Genomic DNA, 15,792 nt, shown 5'->3' with positions numbered 1-15,792 from the left:
ATCCTTACCATATACTAGGTTAGAATTCTGTTGCTTCAACTCTTGCACGATATCCACCACCATTGCAAGAAATGATGTGTCTCTTGTATATCCTTGAGAAGAAAAAAAAAAACAAAGAAAAATATCTTTGAAGTAGATTTTCAGGAAAGTTTTTTTTTTGGGGGGGGTGGGGGGGGAGGGGAGCTGGTCAATGCGTAACAGAGAATGGCATTTTTTTGTATTTTTTTCAGAAATAACAGGTGGAAGGCAAATCAAGGCACTCTCTACTCGCCTAGAAATACAATTCAGAAATTCATTTGCTATATGCATGATACATTTAGTGCTCATATGACTTCAAAATGCTTGGACGTATATACAAAAAGGTTTGGACAAAAGGAAAAAAAAATGTCTTTCTCTTTAAAACACCAGCTTGAGCCAGCACTATTTCATACATGGTACCCAAACAAAATATTCTAAATTCTATATACTTTTCTCATATTCCAGTTAGGAACAGTGTGGATTTTTTTCTTCCAACATATTAATGCAATGGAGAATTAATCTTAACCATTTCAGAGCAATGGCCAATATACCAGTAAAATTCCTAATTTGGCTTAGCAGTGAAATAAGTTGTAAAATGATTTTGTTACCTCACAAGGCCCTCACCACAATGGTAGCACTACAACATTCGTATAGTTATTAATTTATAATACCTGTTTCTTCATTTATATATTTATTACTGTGTTTATTTTAATATATTCATTTTATTTATAACGTATTAATTAGTAATTTCATTTTCATTTCCTTTAGTTCATGTAGTAGCATTATTCTAGCAAGGCAGTGTCAAGACCTTCCTGGATGCCTACCTGTGCGACCTGCTGTAGGGAACCTGCTTTGGCAGGGGGGTTGGACTTGATGATCTCTGGAGGTCCCTTCCAACCCCTACAATTCTGTGATTCTGTGATTCAGCTTGGAAATGCTCATTCCAGTAAAATGTATTTTTAGAGATTTTTTTTTAAGTTGTAAAATTGTTCCAATTTTTACACACTGAGAAGAAATGGAAGAAACTTCCAAGATTTTGAGGCAAAATGCTCTGTCCGTATTAATGATAGTCAGCAAAAAAAAAAAAAAAAAAAAAAAACAAGGAAAGATTTTGTTTTAAAATGGGCTGTCATGTTAGACTGACTTAAAAAACAAAGTAAACATTGGTGATAGAGGCATTTCAAAAGCACTACAGCGAATCTGTGTTTATCTGGCACCTTGAATGCTTTACTGCAAATAAAACAAAGAGATGAAGATCCACAAGTAAGTGACAATCACAAAAGCTAATAAGGTGCCATTTTACAGAATCAGACTAAAGAGAATCATTTCCATTTCAGCCATGATATCTACAGTAATCAGACATGCAGTCAAATACAACCAACTGATAAATTAACATAAGTGTTTGATAAATCAGGTCATCTGAGGTAGCAAGCTATGGCTGTGCAACACAGTGAGTCACTGTCTCTGCCTGAAGAGAAAAATCTTTTGACCTTGGATGAAGAAAGCCAGATATTTAAGTTCAGCTACAAATCAACTCAACACTTAACAGATGAGATCACAGGAAGTGAGTGCCACTTTCACCCACTTCTCATTGTCTACACTGGAATACACTGAACAGAAGTTTTAAACAAACTTGTACAAACCACAAACCTACCTATACACCTATCATATTTTAAAAGGCATTTTAGTAGTTTTTCTTCAAAATGTCTTCTATAGGTGAAGATTTCTGATCTGCTGCATTTTTGCCAGCAGAAGACACTAAAAGAAAAGGAGTTGGGGCAACTTTCAAGAGTGAAAAGTAAAATAAAAAAGGAACACCTTAAAAAAACAAAACAAAAAAAAACCAAACCAAACACCTCAAACACTGTTTGTTGCCTACTAACACTTCCTGAAAACTCCTGCAATACAATTGGCTCTTCTAGGAAACGTCCTCTAGGTGTCTACTTTCAAGGAAGGAGGTGCTGGAGCAGGTCCAAAGAACGGCAACAGGGCTGTGAAGGGCTTGGAGAATATGCCCTATGAGGAGAAACTGAAGGAAATGGGGTTGTTCGGCCTGAGAAAAAGAAGGCTGAAGGGAGACCTTCTTGCTCTTTTCAAATACCTGAAAGGGGATTGCAGTGAGAGTGGGGTTGGTCTCTTCTCACTGGGACAGGACGAGGGGAAATGGCTTCAAGTTGTACCAGGGGATGTTTAGGTTGGATATCAAGAAACACTTATTTACAGAAAGGGTTGTTAAGCTCTGGAATAGGCTCCCCAGGGAGGTGGTTGAGTCACCATCCCTGGACGTGTTTAAAAACCATTTGGATGTGGTGCTCAGGGACATGATTTGGCAGAGGGTTGTTAGAGTTAGGGTAGCATGGTCAGGTTGTGGTTGGACTCGATGATCTTTAAGGTCTTTCAACCTGAGCTATTCTACAGTTCTATGATAGAAAGGATGTTCTTTTATTTTTCAATCTTAATGAACCCATTTATGCTGAAATAGATTTCTTGATTTTAACTCAGTCTATTTTCTATTTAGCCTCCTTTAATTTGGAAAGATGTCCTGAAATGGAAGGAAATGTAGCTTTTTAGATATACCATATCCTTCAATCCAGTATGTCTGCTCTGGGGTTAAATCCATTCAGTTAAAGTCTCCAGTTTTCCTTGTGTACAAAGAAAGCACCTTCCTACATGAGGAAGCTGTGAAGTTAATTAAATCAGGCAATTTAATTCTATTTACCTTTAAAAAGTGGCTGCTCACTGCAATAAAAAATGATACTGTAATCTAAACCAGATGCATACCTCCCACTGAGGGGAAACCCCATCAGTACTCTACTCTGAAGAAACAGGAATTGGATGAGAAGCAGTTCATAATTAAAAATGCTCTTATAATCTCTAGTTTTATAAAGCATTATACATGAAGTTCCCTTTGCAGTATTTATGAGCACTTTCCACACAGTGATGCATAAAATTATGTCCCACAGAACTGCATCTACTTGGGGAAAATGAAAGAACCTGCAAGAACAAGATATCAAGAAATACAACAGACTAGAATACAAAAATCTGTATCGAAAACACAACCTTTTGAAGATCAGGTAAGTAAAACATGGACAGATAACTACAAATAGAAGTTATTGATTGTACAGCAGAGAGCTACTAATGAGAATTTAGTAGAAAGAGTCTTCAGGACGAATTTAAAAATAATATTCTGACATTCCTCTTTTTTTTTTTGGAGTTAATATTTTGTGAATGACTAAGTCTGTACATGACTGGCCTGTGCAAGTCTGTAAGCTATAGATGAGGATCAATTAACCCATTCAATGACAGCCTTCAGGCAGGAAAAGACAGTTTCAAACTAAATAGCATAAGCAGTTATGACTACAATATACAACTGAAATTACAGGAGATTGAGAAGAAACACGTAACTTCATGGTTTGGAATAAGGAAGGATATGTGTTATGTATGGAAACTGTTGAGTCACGTCCTGAACCACTGATTCATCAGCCCTATGAGCACAAGTGAAGGCAATTCAGCTTTGTGACAAGAAGGGGTGGAGCCCAGCTGCACCTCTCTTAGATCCCATTTAAGGGCTGACTGCCACTGGGGAAGAATCTATTTCTGGAGATCTCTCTTTGGTAGAGCTTTCCCTTACGAACCTGGAATCTTCCAATATGGGTAAGCAATCTTCTTCCCTTATAGCACCTTTCTATCATGCCGATCCTTCTGTCATTACACCTCTGGTGAAACACCTTTTCCCATCACATTGATATCTCTATGCTCATTTACGTTTCATGTGAACTCCAAAAAAAAAAAAACCACCAAAATCCAAGTCATTTTTACCTGTGAGTACATAATCATATTGGTTGACCTTGTTCAGCTTAAGTCCTTCATACAGTTCATGAAGTTCATCAGAATTTAACACCTGACCCTTCCAGTGGGCATAACCTGCAAAAGAAAAGCCAGGTAATTTTACAAGCAAAATATCCTAATCAGGATTACAGAGTTCAAACACTTGGAGGGACAGTATCAGACATCATCAGCAAAAGGCATTTCTTTCTCTTATGCACCACTGTTGAATGAAGGCTGCTGTCAGCAGAATTGCTCCATTCTCAAACAACCACTGTTTCCCAGAGGAACTAGTGACACTACTATGGAAATTTAGATTGCCCATTCATCAGTGAAATGAGTAGAGCACACACAAGCTCACCTATGTTTTCCCACGGAGCCTACACAACTGTTTCTTTCCTGTTGTGAGGGGGATAGATATATTTTATGGGGAGCCTCATTATGGGGAGGCTATCAGTGGAATCTATTTTTGATATTTCATATTAGTACAAAAAAAAAAAAAAAACAACCCACAGACAGCAGAATGACCATTGATTACTAGCCATGAACTCCGCACTATGCAGAGTGTAGATTTTGCCCAGAAGAAAATAGGCTTGTAGGTCTAACTGAAGATCTCTCTCTGCAGGCATGCAGAACTTTCACATTTGTAGTCAGAATCAGCTTTCATTGGCACCTGCACACACTGCATAGAGTGACCACAGCAGAATAATGACACGGGATGTTCTTTAAACATGTAATTTTATCTCACAGAGCACATTCTGAAAAGAGGACAACTCTAATATTGAGGGTGCTGGAGGAGGCAAAAGAGTATTAGAAAGGCATCAAAAACCAGATGAACAATATCCATATCCTTGAGTGATCCCTAGGAATTATAAACAGGTATTTTTGGCTGAGAAGTGAAAAAGAAAGCACTTCCAATCTTTGTTAAATTCAAGGTTTGTTAAAAGCTTTTCTTTTTATTAAGTGAGATTAGGAAAAGTGAAATGTTACACGAATATCTTCTTCCACACCAGCCCTGTGAAGAGAAAATGGTATTTTATCTTAATTCCTGCTCTTGGATTTGGAAAGTTCTGTGATAAAAACTCTTGGCTTTGACTATCACTCTAAACTGTGTTATTAAAGTAATTGCTAAAAGGTGCCCAGAGACTAGGATAAGCACATTTTTCAGTTTCCCTTCTTATAAATGCAAGAACACCCACAGCAGGGTGAGCAGATGGATCATTTTGCTCTCCTTATCTCATGAAGGCCTGGTCCCTAAACCATGACTCTACGCCAGCTGGCGAAGGGACTGAACGCAGCAGCACTAGGATTTTCTCCTTAGTAAATGGGTTTTAAAAGTCCTTGCAAAGAAATGGGCTAAGCAGGAGATTCCCACACGTCAGGACAGTAGTTTCACTCCAGCAGAGATACTGTGGCAACATCTCACACCTAGGCATGCCTCTCGCTCCAAGTATGAGAGGAACCCTTGGCTGCAGCTGTCTCAAGCACTTGGCTTACTCACCATTTATACAACTGCTTGTTCTGCCACACCACGGTTTTAGAGAGACATAACCTAACCTCTCCTTTTTCCCCCAATCTATATTTCTATTGGCACTCCAAAGCCAGTTCAGATAGGGACACGATGCATTTGTATTCCACCACGTCCAGAATTCACTGGAGAAGCTCAGCTCATTCCTCCTAACACAGTAATTCACCAGGCATGCGAGGAGAATGCCCTCCTCTAGGGAAGAACTGAGGGAAGCCACAGCTCCTTAAAAGAAAACAGGCAATGCCTTCACTGGATCTGCATGGAACTGGGATTCCACTGGGAGCTGAACTACATTTGAGTGAGAAGAAATAAAATCAATGCTGATGGTGACATGGAAACCACCCTGAACCCTTTCCCCAGGGTATCCTCACATAACATGACAAATTAAGTGCATAAACCCATGACCCTGCCTTTATCTTACTTTCCAGCCAGATAGCTGCATCTGTAGAGAGACAGAAGAAAAAGGCAGTTGACTGTTGCTTAAAAAGGACCTTGGGGTCCCAGGAAGATGAAGGGAACTGATGTGAAACTGGAAAAGCATGGGTAAACTCTAGTAAGAATCCAGACAGATATTGGGAGGTCAAAAATACGATGTGCAGCTGCAAATAGCAAGGAATGACAAGAGCAAGCCTAAACACGTAAAGGCTTTGTGGAAAACCACCAGAATTAAGGAAAATAAAGAAGAACCTCTGTATTTCTTGGCTGGATATGAATACTTGTCAAGCAATGAGTGCAGCTGAAGTTGCAGAGTTGCACTGCAGCAAGACCTAAAGGAAAATCAGCACCCTAGAAACATTATTCCCATACCTATACCACTACATATGGATACTGGGAAACAGGAAGAAAAAAATTTAAGTCTTCTTTTTACTGCCACTTACTAAAGACTCTCCCTCTGCAATCATATCAGAGTGGCACTTAGCAATACAAAAGCACAGTCTCACAGTATCTGGCTATCTGCACACAGTGTACAAAAATCACAGCCAAGAAAACTTAATAATGAGTTCCAGGTTTGTACTTGTTAAAAAAAAAAAAATCAAAACTTGGTCCCATTTGCAAATTCCAATGGTGGCTAGGCACAGTAGAAAGATTAATAAATGTATCCTACATCTTGGATGTTAGTGTCAGATTATGGCTTGTGCCTTCCAAAAAGGAAGAAAGATGGATCTTCTTTCAGTTACAAAATCACTGAATAATTCCACTCAGTGCCAGACTAAGCGAGCAGAGGAACGCTGCCAGTCACGATACTGCTTCCCAAAGCTCCATTTACTCAAGCTGACTGCATTAGTCTCCTGGATTAATAAAAAGACTTAAACACATAGTTGAACATAAACTATAAAACATCTGCAAACCCTTCTACTTAACTATATCATAGCCTTTTATTGCAGTTAAATGTTACATATACATTCTAAGTAGGCAAGGGAATAAAAACGATGGGAGATATGGTGCTTCTTGCCTCTCATCCCTCTAAAAAGATGAACCTGTCCACTATTTTCCTGGGAAATTCTTTGTTCACCTGCTAGTAGTACAACGAAACGCCCAAGAGGAATTTATGTATTTTTCTTTTTTAACCCTCCTCCACTGGTACATTTTTCTTTTCCTTGGAATGCATTTATAAGCTTCTCAATTACTTTCAAGAACGAAGAGAAAAAGACTAAAAATCCCAGGCATATCAGAAGAAAAACAAAACAAAAACAAAGTCACCATTTAAGCACAGCAAGGCATGTAAGATTTCTTTGTTTCCAATGAGAAACATTCTGTTCTGAGGTTTGAGTTTCCTCTGTTTACTCCCTAGAATAATGTTCTGAGTGTCCAGTTGTGGGCTCCCTGTTTCAAAAAAGACAGATCTCCTAGAATGAGGCCAGTGGAGGACTGCAAAGATGATAAAGGGCCTGGAGTATCTGCTGTATGAGGAAAAGCTGAGAGACCTGGATCTGTTCAGCCTGGGGAAAAGACAACTGAGAGGAGATCTGATAAATGTTTATAAATATCCAAAGAGAGGTGGGAGGCAAATGGATGAGGCCAGGATCTTCTTGGTGGAATGCAGCAATCAGACAAGGAGCAATGGCCTAAAACTTGAACATCAGGAGTTCTATACTAACATGCAGAAGAACTTCTTTACAGTAAGAATGATGGAGCACTGGAACAATCTGCCCAGGGAGGTTGTGGAGTCTCCCTCTATGGGGATATTCAGGACTCATCTGGACATTTACCTATGTGACCTATTGCAGGGAACTTGCTCTAGCAGCAGGTTGGACTCAATGATACCTTGAGGTCCCTTCCAACTCCCGTGATTCCATGATTCTGTGACACTTGTCAATAAGCAAGTATTTCACATGAGGAAAAGGAAGAAAGATCAGGTATTTAAGGCATGTGATGGACAAGCAGTCTGGTCTCAGCTGTGCAAAAAAATTCACACGCAAACACTACAGACAATCTGACCTAAAAGCATTACTTAATCTTCAGCTATAAGGAAGGCTTCAATCAGAAATGCAGTTCCAAGTTCTCCACTGGATAGAACTGGAGCATTATTTACAGCTGCTCAGTGTGGGAGTAAAATATTGTCACTGTTAGGCACAAGGGAGGATTATTTCTTTTTGTCCCACACTCTGTAGTCGTGAGTGACTGTATATAGGTGGCAGACTGTGAAGAAACACATCGACAAGAAATAATTATAATTTCTCATATATCAGAACTACCATTCAACCCAGCTGCCCACACAACCCCTTAAGTCGAAGTCAAAAGTGCCTTGTTTTAGAAAGGAAAAAAAAAAAAGCACACAACACTAAAGCCAGACTATTTTTCCTGGAACAGCTTCAAAGGTAGAATTTGGGTGGGAGAGCAAGCACAGTGCGTGCTTACCATTAACTTGCCAATTAAAAACAAAACCACAAATCATGGAAAAATTAAAAGTGTGCCCCAAAGCATACTGATAGTCAAGGTAAGACAAGGCTAGATTTTTAATTTTGCACCTTAGACATGTAGATGCTTTTGCACACAGTAAAGCAATAAGGAACTAAAAACCCAAAATCATTGTAGGTTGCGTGACAGATTCTTTCATTTCCACACAAAGCACGATGGCATTCAAGGGTGAGTCACTCTAATCATAGCATAACATTGCCTCACGGAGCAACACGACACTGCTCTCCAAGGGGGCTGATTTAAAACATGTTTTCCAAATCTCAGGACTATCAGAGACTAAAGAAAGCTGAATTCTCTGAGCAGGAGTCAGCAGAAACAGAAGGTCTGTGTTATCCTAAGCGTTTATTAAAGGAATACTGGTTCACTAAAGAAGGTCTGTTAGTCATGAATTCTCCCTGGGTTTTATCTTTTACTGACAAGATTAAGTTTAAAGATGGAGATGTGAAAGAAAATTCACTGTTTTAAACAGCCACATCACATACTTTGCTACCTGTACCCACTCCAGCAAATCACATTCTTTTAGAAACTATGTTCACAGCTAGTCTTTGAAGCAGAAGCTGCATCTTGACTGCAGCAAGGTTTCTAATAAGATGCTGTTCTCATAAGAAAATCAATGCTTTCTTTCCAGTTCACCCAGCACACGATCCCTGTGTATTGTGGCACTGCTCCAGACACAAGCCATAGCCCAGTACTGTACTTCACGTTCACTAATCCCAGCAGTAGCACAGAGCTCACGTACATTAACTTGCGTGCTGTCATGCACAAATGAACTGCAGAAGTCTCTACATGAGAACACAGCTCTATGTTCTCTCTTGAAGGGGAAGTTCTATGCCTCCTGGCTTTGCAAAACTAGGCTTAGAATCTATCCTTCAATTTCAGAAAGGTTCCAGTAGAAGAACTATTGTCAGAAAAACCAGACCCAAACATCATATAAGGGAATGTGTCCCCTTCCTATCTTCTCCACTCCTTCCTTTTTCAGCCAAATGACCAACACTTCAAGATACAAACTTCTTTTATTTACTCTTCACTAGTGCTACCATACTCTGATTTTCTTTCCGACAGCAGTTTGCCAAAGTCAGGAGACTGCACACCAGTCTTTGAGGGTCTTTAAAGGCATTTACCAAGACAATCAAGATTAAGGGAAAACAAATGGAGAATGTGATTCCTGAATACCAGAAGACAGAATACTGGAACAGGCTGCCCAGAGAGGCTGTGGGGTCTCCTTCTATAGAGATACACAAGATCTGTCTGGATGACTAGGGCACCTGCTTCAGCAGGGGGTTGGATTCGATCATCTCCTGAGGTCCCTTCCAACCCCTGTGATTCTGTGATGAGTCCTAAATATTTTAAAGAAATGCTTATTTAATTCTTGAACATTCTGCTTCAAGAATGAGTTAAGTTGAGTTAAGGGATGAGTTAACATCCAGTTAAGGCTGGATGTTGTGTTGAGGGACATGGTTTAGTGGGAGCTATTGGTGATAGGTGAACGGTTGGACTCGATGATCTTTTAGGTCTTTTCCAACCTTGGTGATTCTATGATTCTATGAAGAATCTGATCATTCTATTGGTAACTTAACTTGCCTACTTTCAGACACATTCAGTTTATGGTCTAATAAAAGCTCTTTAAAACTCTTTTAACACCATATAAAATTGATTTATTCTTAACACCAAAAACCCAGAAATGACAAAACAAACACCGATCCATTCTGATCATCTCATTATTATTTCAGATGCAAAAAAATTGCTTAATTTCTGGAAGATTATAGCACTTTTACCCAAACAAACAAACATCACTAATTTCCAAACTAAATACATTAAAGTCACATCAAAACCTGTTAAAGCATAAGCACACCTTTGTACTGTACCAAAGGTTACAAGCAGAATAAATAGGTTTTTGCCTGAGCCAAGAGAGATCCCACAGTCCTAGTTTAATTATTACTACTTTGGCGCTTTTTCTCTACTGCCACTGAAGCTTTTAAATGATAGGAGCATCCTCTAAACTTCTAAAAGCTGCCTGGAGCTGAACATGCTTAGAGGACAGAGGCCTGCTGGTTTGCTCTCTGTTCAAAAAATTAAGCAGGTGATTAATAAAGATGTACCTCTGACATACTAGTAAATTATATAAGTATTTGTCTTTTTTTTTTTTCCTGACAGAAACCATTTTTGCTCTTTTCTAAGATGCTGTCAACATTTGTGCCTTGATATTTCCTAAAGTACATCTTTCAAACAACTTGCCACAGCAGATTTAACTCCATTGAGTCAAAAACAACAACTTGGAGTGTTTTTAACAGTGAAAGGTATTACTAAACAAATTTCATCTCTGTTTACAAAAACAGTGTCCTCTAGCACTGAGCATGTTAGGAAGTCTAAAAGTATGATCTGAATATCTGATACTTTGTTGAGGCTTTGAACTCAAAAATATACCTGAACATATTACACTCTCACTCCCTCTTGTTCTCCTCCAAAATGCAATTTTAGGATAACTGCTTGCCTTCTAGGTGGGCATACACACAGAAGAAACATGTCTAGCTCACACATTTGGGGTTGGTAATGTGATGATGAGTGTCACAGGGCCATACCATACAGAAAACAGCAGTGGAGACTCCCTCCTTCACAGGACTGCTTGTGTGGATGGCCGTACTCTGGTTATTTCAGTCTCAATAGATTACTGCCTTATAAAAGTAACTCACATTCTGAAGTAGCAGGACAGAACATCCCCATGTCATATCCCAAATCCATGGATTTTTGATAGACTCAAAAATTATGTCCAATATCCTGAAAACAGGAGTGAAACCATAAAACAGAACTCCTTTCCACAGTTACTTGCTGAGCTGACACACGTATTAAGTACAACTGAAATCCCTGAGCAGCAGCATCTTAAGATGGACATAAATTTTTTACCTGTGTGGTTTGAAAACTGGACTGAGTTCACTGTGTCAACTTCGAATCCCAAAACCTGTAAGAAAACATAGGAGTATTTCTTTTACTGATACAGCTTTGCCAATGTTACCAATACCACAAAATATAAGGCAGCATCCTTATTTCCTAGTACATATTTTAAAATCCTTTAGTGCTGTCTCAAAGTCAAAGCTGAGTCAACATACACGCAACATAAACAAACAATGCAGTAATTTGGTGCACAACAGGATATGGAAAAAGACTGACATTGGCACCAACATCAGCAAAACAGAGCTCTGAATCCTCAAGAGTTCATCTGGGGATAAGGACAGAGAAGTTTTCCCAATCAGCACCAATCGTGGCAGCTTTGAGGAACGCCTTGGCTGGCCTTCCTTGCTAAGAAAAGCAGTCTGAATTTCAAGGTACTAAGGGAATGCAAAATATGGAGGGAGGATGCTGTTCGTATTTCAGAAAGCCAACCTTTCTAAAAGGAGGATGGAAGAATCAACAGATCAACATGATGAGACACACTTGGATTTTACAAACAGACTCTTTACAGGTTAGTTCTAAAAGAACAGAAAGAAATCCCAGATAATTAATTTGGGGAATAATTAGGCAATCAAAGGGAACAAGCTTTAAAAAAGACAAACTAAAAAGAAGGCACGCACCAAACCCATCTGCTACCTTGCATTACCAGCAAGTCAAATTCTTGAACTAATTTGCTAGTGCAATTAAGAAATGCATCCCTGTTGCTCATGAAAATAAGAGTACCAAATCAGGAAAAAACTAATGAGGATTATTAACCTGACAATACCTGTTTAATAGAGATAGGGACTACTCCCTATGAAGCCATTTTTAGACACTGTTATCTGCAATGAGAGACATTCTAATGCAGCAGTGACATAACAGTCTGACATTTTGTATTTGCTTGCACAGCCTACTTGCTCTGAGTAAGAATTCTCCTCAAAAGAAGAGCTGCTATATACAGCTCAGTGAGTCATAGCAGGAGATAATAGTAATGATGCAGTGCTGTTTATGATCCATTTTCAGGCAATTTGCTGAGGAGGGGGAGTGAATGGAAGAGGCTTTTGCCAGTCACGTTTTTTTTTCCACTCCACAGCACATTTCTCCCTTTTCATCACAAAGGCAACTCCTTCACATGCATTAAAAATCTCTGGGTGGACTGTAGGAGAGAGATTTCCTCAGTGCATGTACTTTCTTTCTCACATAAAGCCATTAAGTACCAACCTTTTCTTTCAAATCCTGCACCATTATACAGAGATAGAGGTACGTGCTGCCATGAAGAGTTCCTTTTGCCTGCAGGCATCGCATTTCTGCCACACTACAGCTCAGAGAATACACAGGTCTTCACACAGTAAGTTCCCATTTCCAATATTTAATCAAGGTTTCTGTTCATTCTTAACTAAACAACTAAGTAATCTTGCATTAATGATAAGCACAGTGGTGGCTTGTGGCCTAATCGAGTTAAAACTCTTCTCTTCTTTTACTCTTCTCCAGTTCCTCTTGGTAGATTTATTTCTAAGCACAGAAAAATTAACAGTATGAGAACATGGCAATACTGTTAGGACTTTAACCCTGATATCTGCACATGCTCTCCAAAGACATGAATGAGAGAACTGCCTCTACAAACATCCCTTATCCAGTGTTCAATTCTCCCTGTAAAGAACAGGCCTAAGTTCTAATTGCCTTCCATCATCTTGGCAATAACTGCAAATGAATCCATTCCCATGCACTACTTACATCACACACCTCCAACTACTTAACATCTGGCACTCTAGAACAGACTTACTAAGATTTACGGGGGAACTGAAACTAGACAATCTTAAGGTCCCCTCCAGCCTAAGCCATTCTACGATTTACTAACCCATAGGTTGGATGGCGGATAACTTCAAAGGCAGATCCACACAGTAGTTTTGTAGTGTTCAGTCAGCAGGGAACAAATTCAGGTCAGTAATGGTTTATCATGGTTCGCTGAAGAGTGCAGCTGTCTCTATGCTCAGCCTGATAAATACAGCAGAAGCCACATGTGCCACTTGGCCACTTCCATCAGAGTGACAAATGCCTTTACTGAGATGGTTTCAATTCACACCTGCTGACACATCATGTTCCCGCTGTTTCCTGAATTTTTTGCATATCAATCTTGCATTCTCAAACCAACCCAACTTTTGGGCCTTAAAACTGTCACTTTTCTGTGTGTGTATTCATGCATATGTTCCTCTCACCTCAGTGTACATAAACTGAATGAAATCCCCCCATGTTCAATTAGGCTACATCTGAGCCAACACCTTCAGATAGTATTCAATTAGAGCAATGAATGAACATATTAAAAAATGCACAATAATTCTTAATTTATTACTTTTCTATACACTAGCTTGTAAGTAGTCCACACCTGCTGTTGCTTCCTGCTTTCCCCTGTAATAAGGGTCCCGAACTGATGGTCCTGCCTCAGGTTTTAGAGATCACAGAACCACAGAATGGCTTGGAGTGGAGGGACTTCAAAGATCATTTATTTCCAACCCCTGCCGTGGGCAGGGCTGCCTCCCACCAGCTCAGGCTGCCCAGGGCCCCATCCAACCTGGCCTTGAGCGCCTCCAGGGATGGAGCACCACAGCTTCTCTGGGCAGCTGTGTAAGCATCTCATCACCTTCTCAGTGGAAATTTTCCCTGACATGTCGTCAGTCTTCCCTGTTTTAGACTAAAGCTATCCCCTTGTTTTATCACTCTCTGTTCATGTAAAAAGTTGGTCTCTCTCCTGTTTATAAGCTCCCTTCAAGTACAGGAAGGCCACAATGAGGCCTCCCCAAAGCCCTCAACTCCCCAGGCTGAACAAGCCCAGCTCCCTCCACCTGTCTTTGTAGGACAGGTGCCCCAGCCCTCTGACTATCCTCATGGTCCTAACACAGATGACAGCAGACACTTTGCAAGCGTCCAGGCTGCAGTTGCCAGAGAGGCACATCTTTATCTCTGTTTTCAGACAACCTGGGCTCTTGTAGGCCCTCCAGCAGCGATCACTTCCTCTTTCCATCCCCTCCTCCTGCTGTCAGTCTGCATAAATATCGTTTGCCCACAGAGCTGCAAATCCTGAGCGAATCTAAACCCAAAGCCTGTTTGGGTAAGGATGATAAGCGCACTTCAAGGGAAGAAGATAACTGACTTCCTCTCAGACTAAGCACATGTCAAACAGCGTTCTTCTTAAGACATCTAACTAATGTGGCCTGTATCACGACACACAAGTCTCAGAAGAAAATGGGCAATTCCAACAGCTTCTTAGTATCTTCACCAAAGGAGGCAGAACTATTGCATTTCTAAAAACAAATCACAAAACACCAAAAATAGAGAAGTTTTGCATTTGGAAGGCATGGCTGGCAGATCTGTATGACAGATTTCAGGAAAATATCTGGAAGATTAACTCAAAATACACACACAGGAGTAGAATGCACTAGAAGAAACAGTTGCCATGAAACACGTACTCCGACATTACCCAGGAGATCAAATGAGGCTGAACTCTTTCTCATTATCTTTTGGGTATGCTGACGTTTATGCATTTCTTGGTGAGTTAGGAGTTAGAGCGTTGTTTAAGTTGTACCTTCTGCCTTCCTTTCCCTGTTAGAAAACATTTCAGCCATACACACATAAAACATGCCAGTCCTTCACTGCCAAGAACAAGTAACCAAGACCATGAGAAATGAAAGACCACAAATCCATGTTTCTTTCAAGAGGTCAAAGTTGTGTCTCTTGTGTAAGGGGGAAACTGTCAAAACAGAAGATAAGGAAAGCTATGTTACAGAAAATCATGACTTCAACAACAGAAAAAGATTCTGAAGCAAATGCAGCATCTTAAATTCTGTTTTAACGATTGCTAAACTTTATTTTCTATTTGTATTATCCACACTCTGTACCGACAGTCTAAAGACAAAAGAAACCATTTTAAGCTCCTAATCCTATTTGCTATATGATTGTTAATACCATTTGAGACAGAGAACTGTTAGCTTCCAAGATTAGCTTTGCCACAGAGTAAAGACTAATTTAAATACTCATTTAATAATTTTATTTACTCTGAGAAATGCTTTTAAAAAATGCTAATAGCTGTTACTGTAGCTGATTCTACATACAATTTGGTTACCATTCTTATCTAGAGCTGAAAATCTAGAGGAAAAAAAAAAAGCATACTCAAAAGCATCACATTTTAAAGTATTATTGAAGTCCTCTTTCTCCTTTTTTTTTTTTTTGCATCCAGTTTAAAGAAGTAGAAAAAAAAATCTTCAATCTCTGAAGCATGCAAAAGGAAACCTGTCATGTGATTTACTTCTACACTGAACTAAGTTTGATTGTTTCCCTGGGAACTAAATATTGGAAAAATAGCAAAACAAACTATTCCCAATGTGTTGCATACACATACTGAGAGAACATGAGTTGTACAGGTGGCTGAGAGAGAGGCCATGGAACCACTATCTTTGGAGACCTACAAGACTCACGAGGACAAGCTCTGACCAACACGGTCTGCACACAAAAAGCTTTACCTGTTGTACAGCTTTGGCTATAAGGACAAAAACCAGTGGCACATAATGTTTATACTATTAACC

At 39.5% G+C, this 15,792-nt stretch overlaps 1 protein-coding gene across 1 annotated transcript in view; it reads right to left on the bottom strand.

The window, feature by feature from the left end:
• Positions 1-15,792, bottom strand: part of PDXK (pyridoxal kinase) — a 43,900-nt gene that overhangs the window by 15,262 nt on the left and 12,846 nt on the right. The window contains exons 2-4 of the mRNA XM_048955970.1: positions 11,192-11,246; positions 3,838-3,942; positions 9-92 (exon numbers count right to left, since the gene is read on the bottom strand). Of these exons, the coding sequence (XP_048811927.1) occupies positions 9-92; positions 3,838-3,942; positions 11,192-11,246 (244 nt within the window). The remainder of the gene's footprint in view (positions 1-8; positions 93-3,837; positions 3,943-11,191; positions 11,247-15,792) is intronic.

This window comes from Lagopus muta, chromosome 1 (assembly GCF_023343835.1).
Source record: "Lagopus muta isolate bLagMut1 chromosome 1, bLagMut1 primary, whole genome shotgun sequence".
In the NCBI taxonomy this organism is placed as follows: Eukaryota; Metazoa; Chordata; class Aves; order Galliformes; family Phasianidae; genus Lagopus; species Lagopus muta.
The sequence above is the reverse complement of the archived record's forward strand: the minus strand, read 5'-3'. Positions and strand labels throughout refer to the sequence as shown.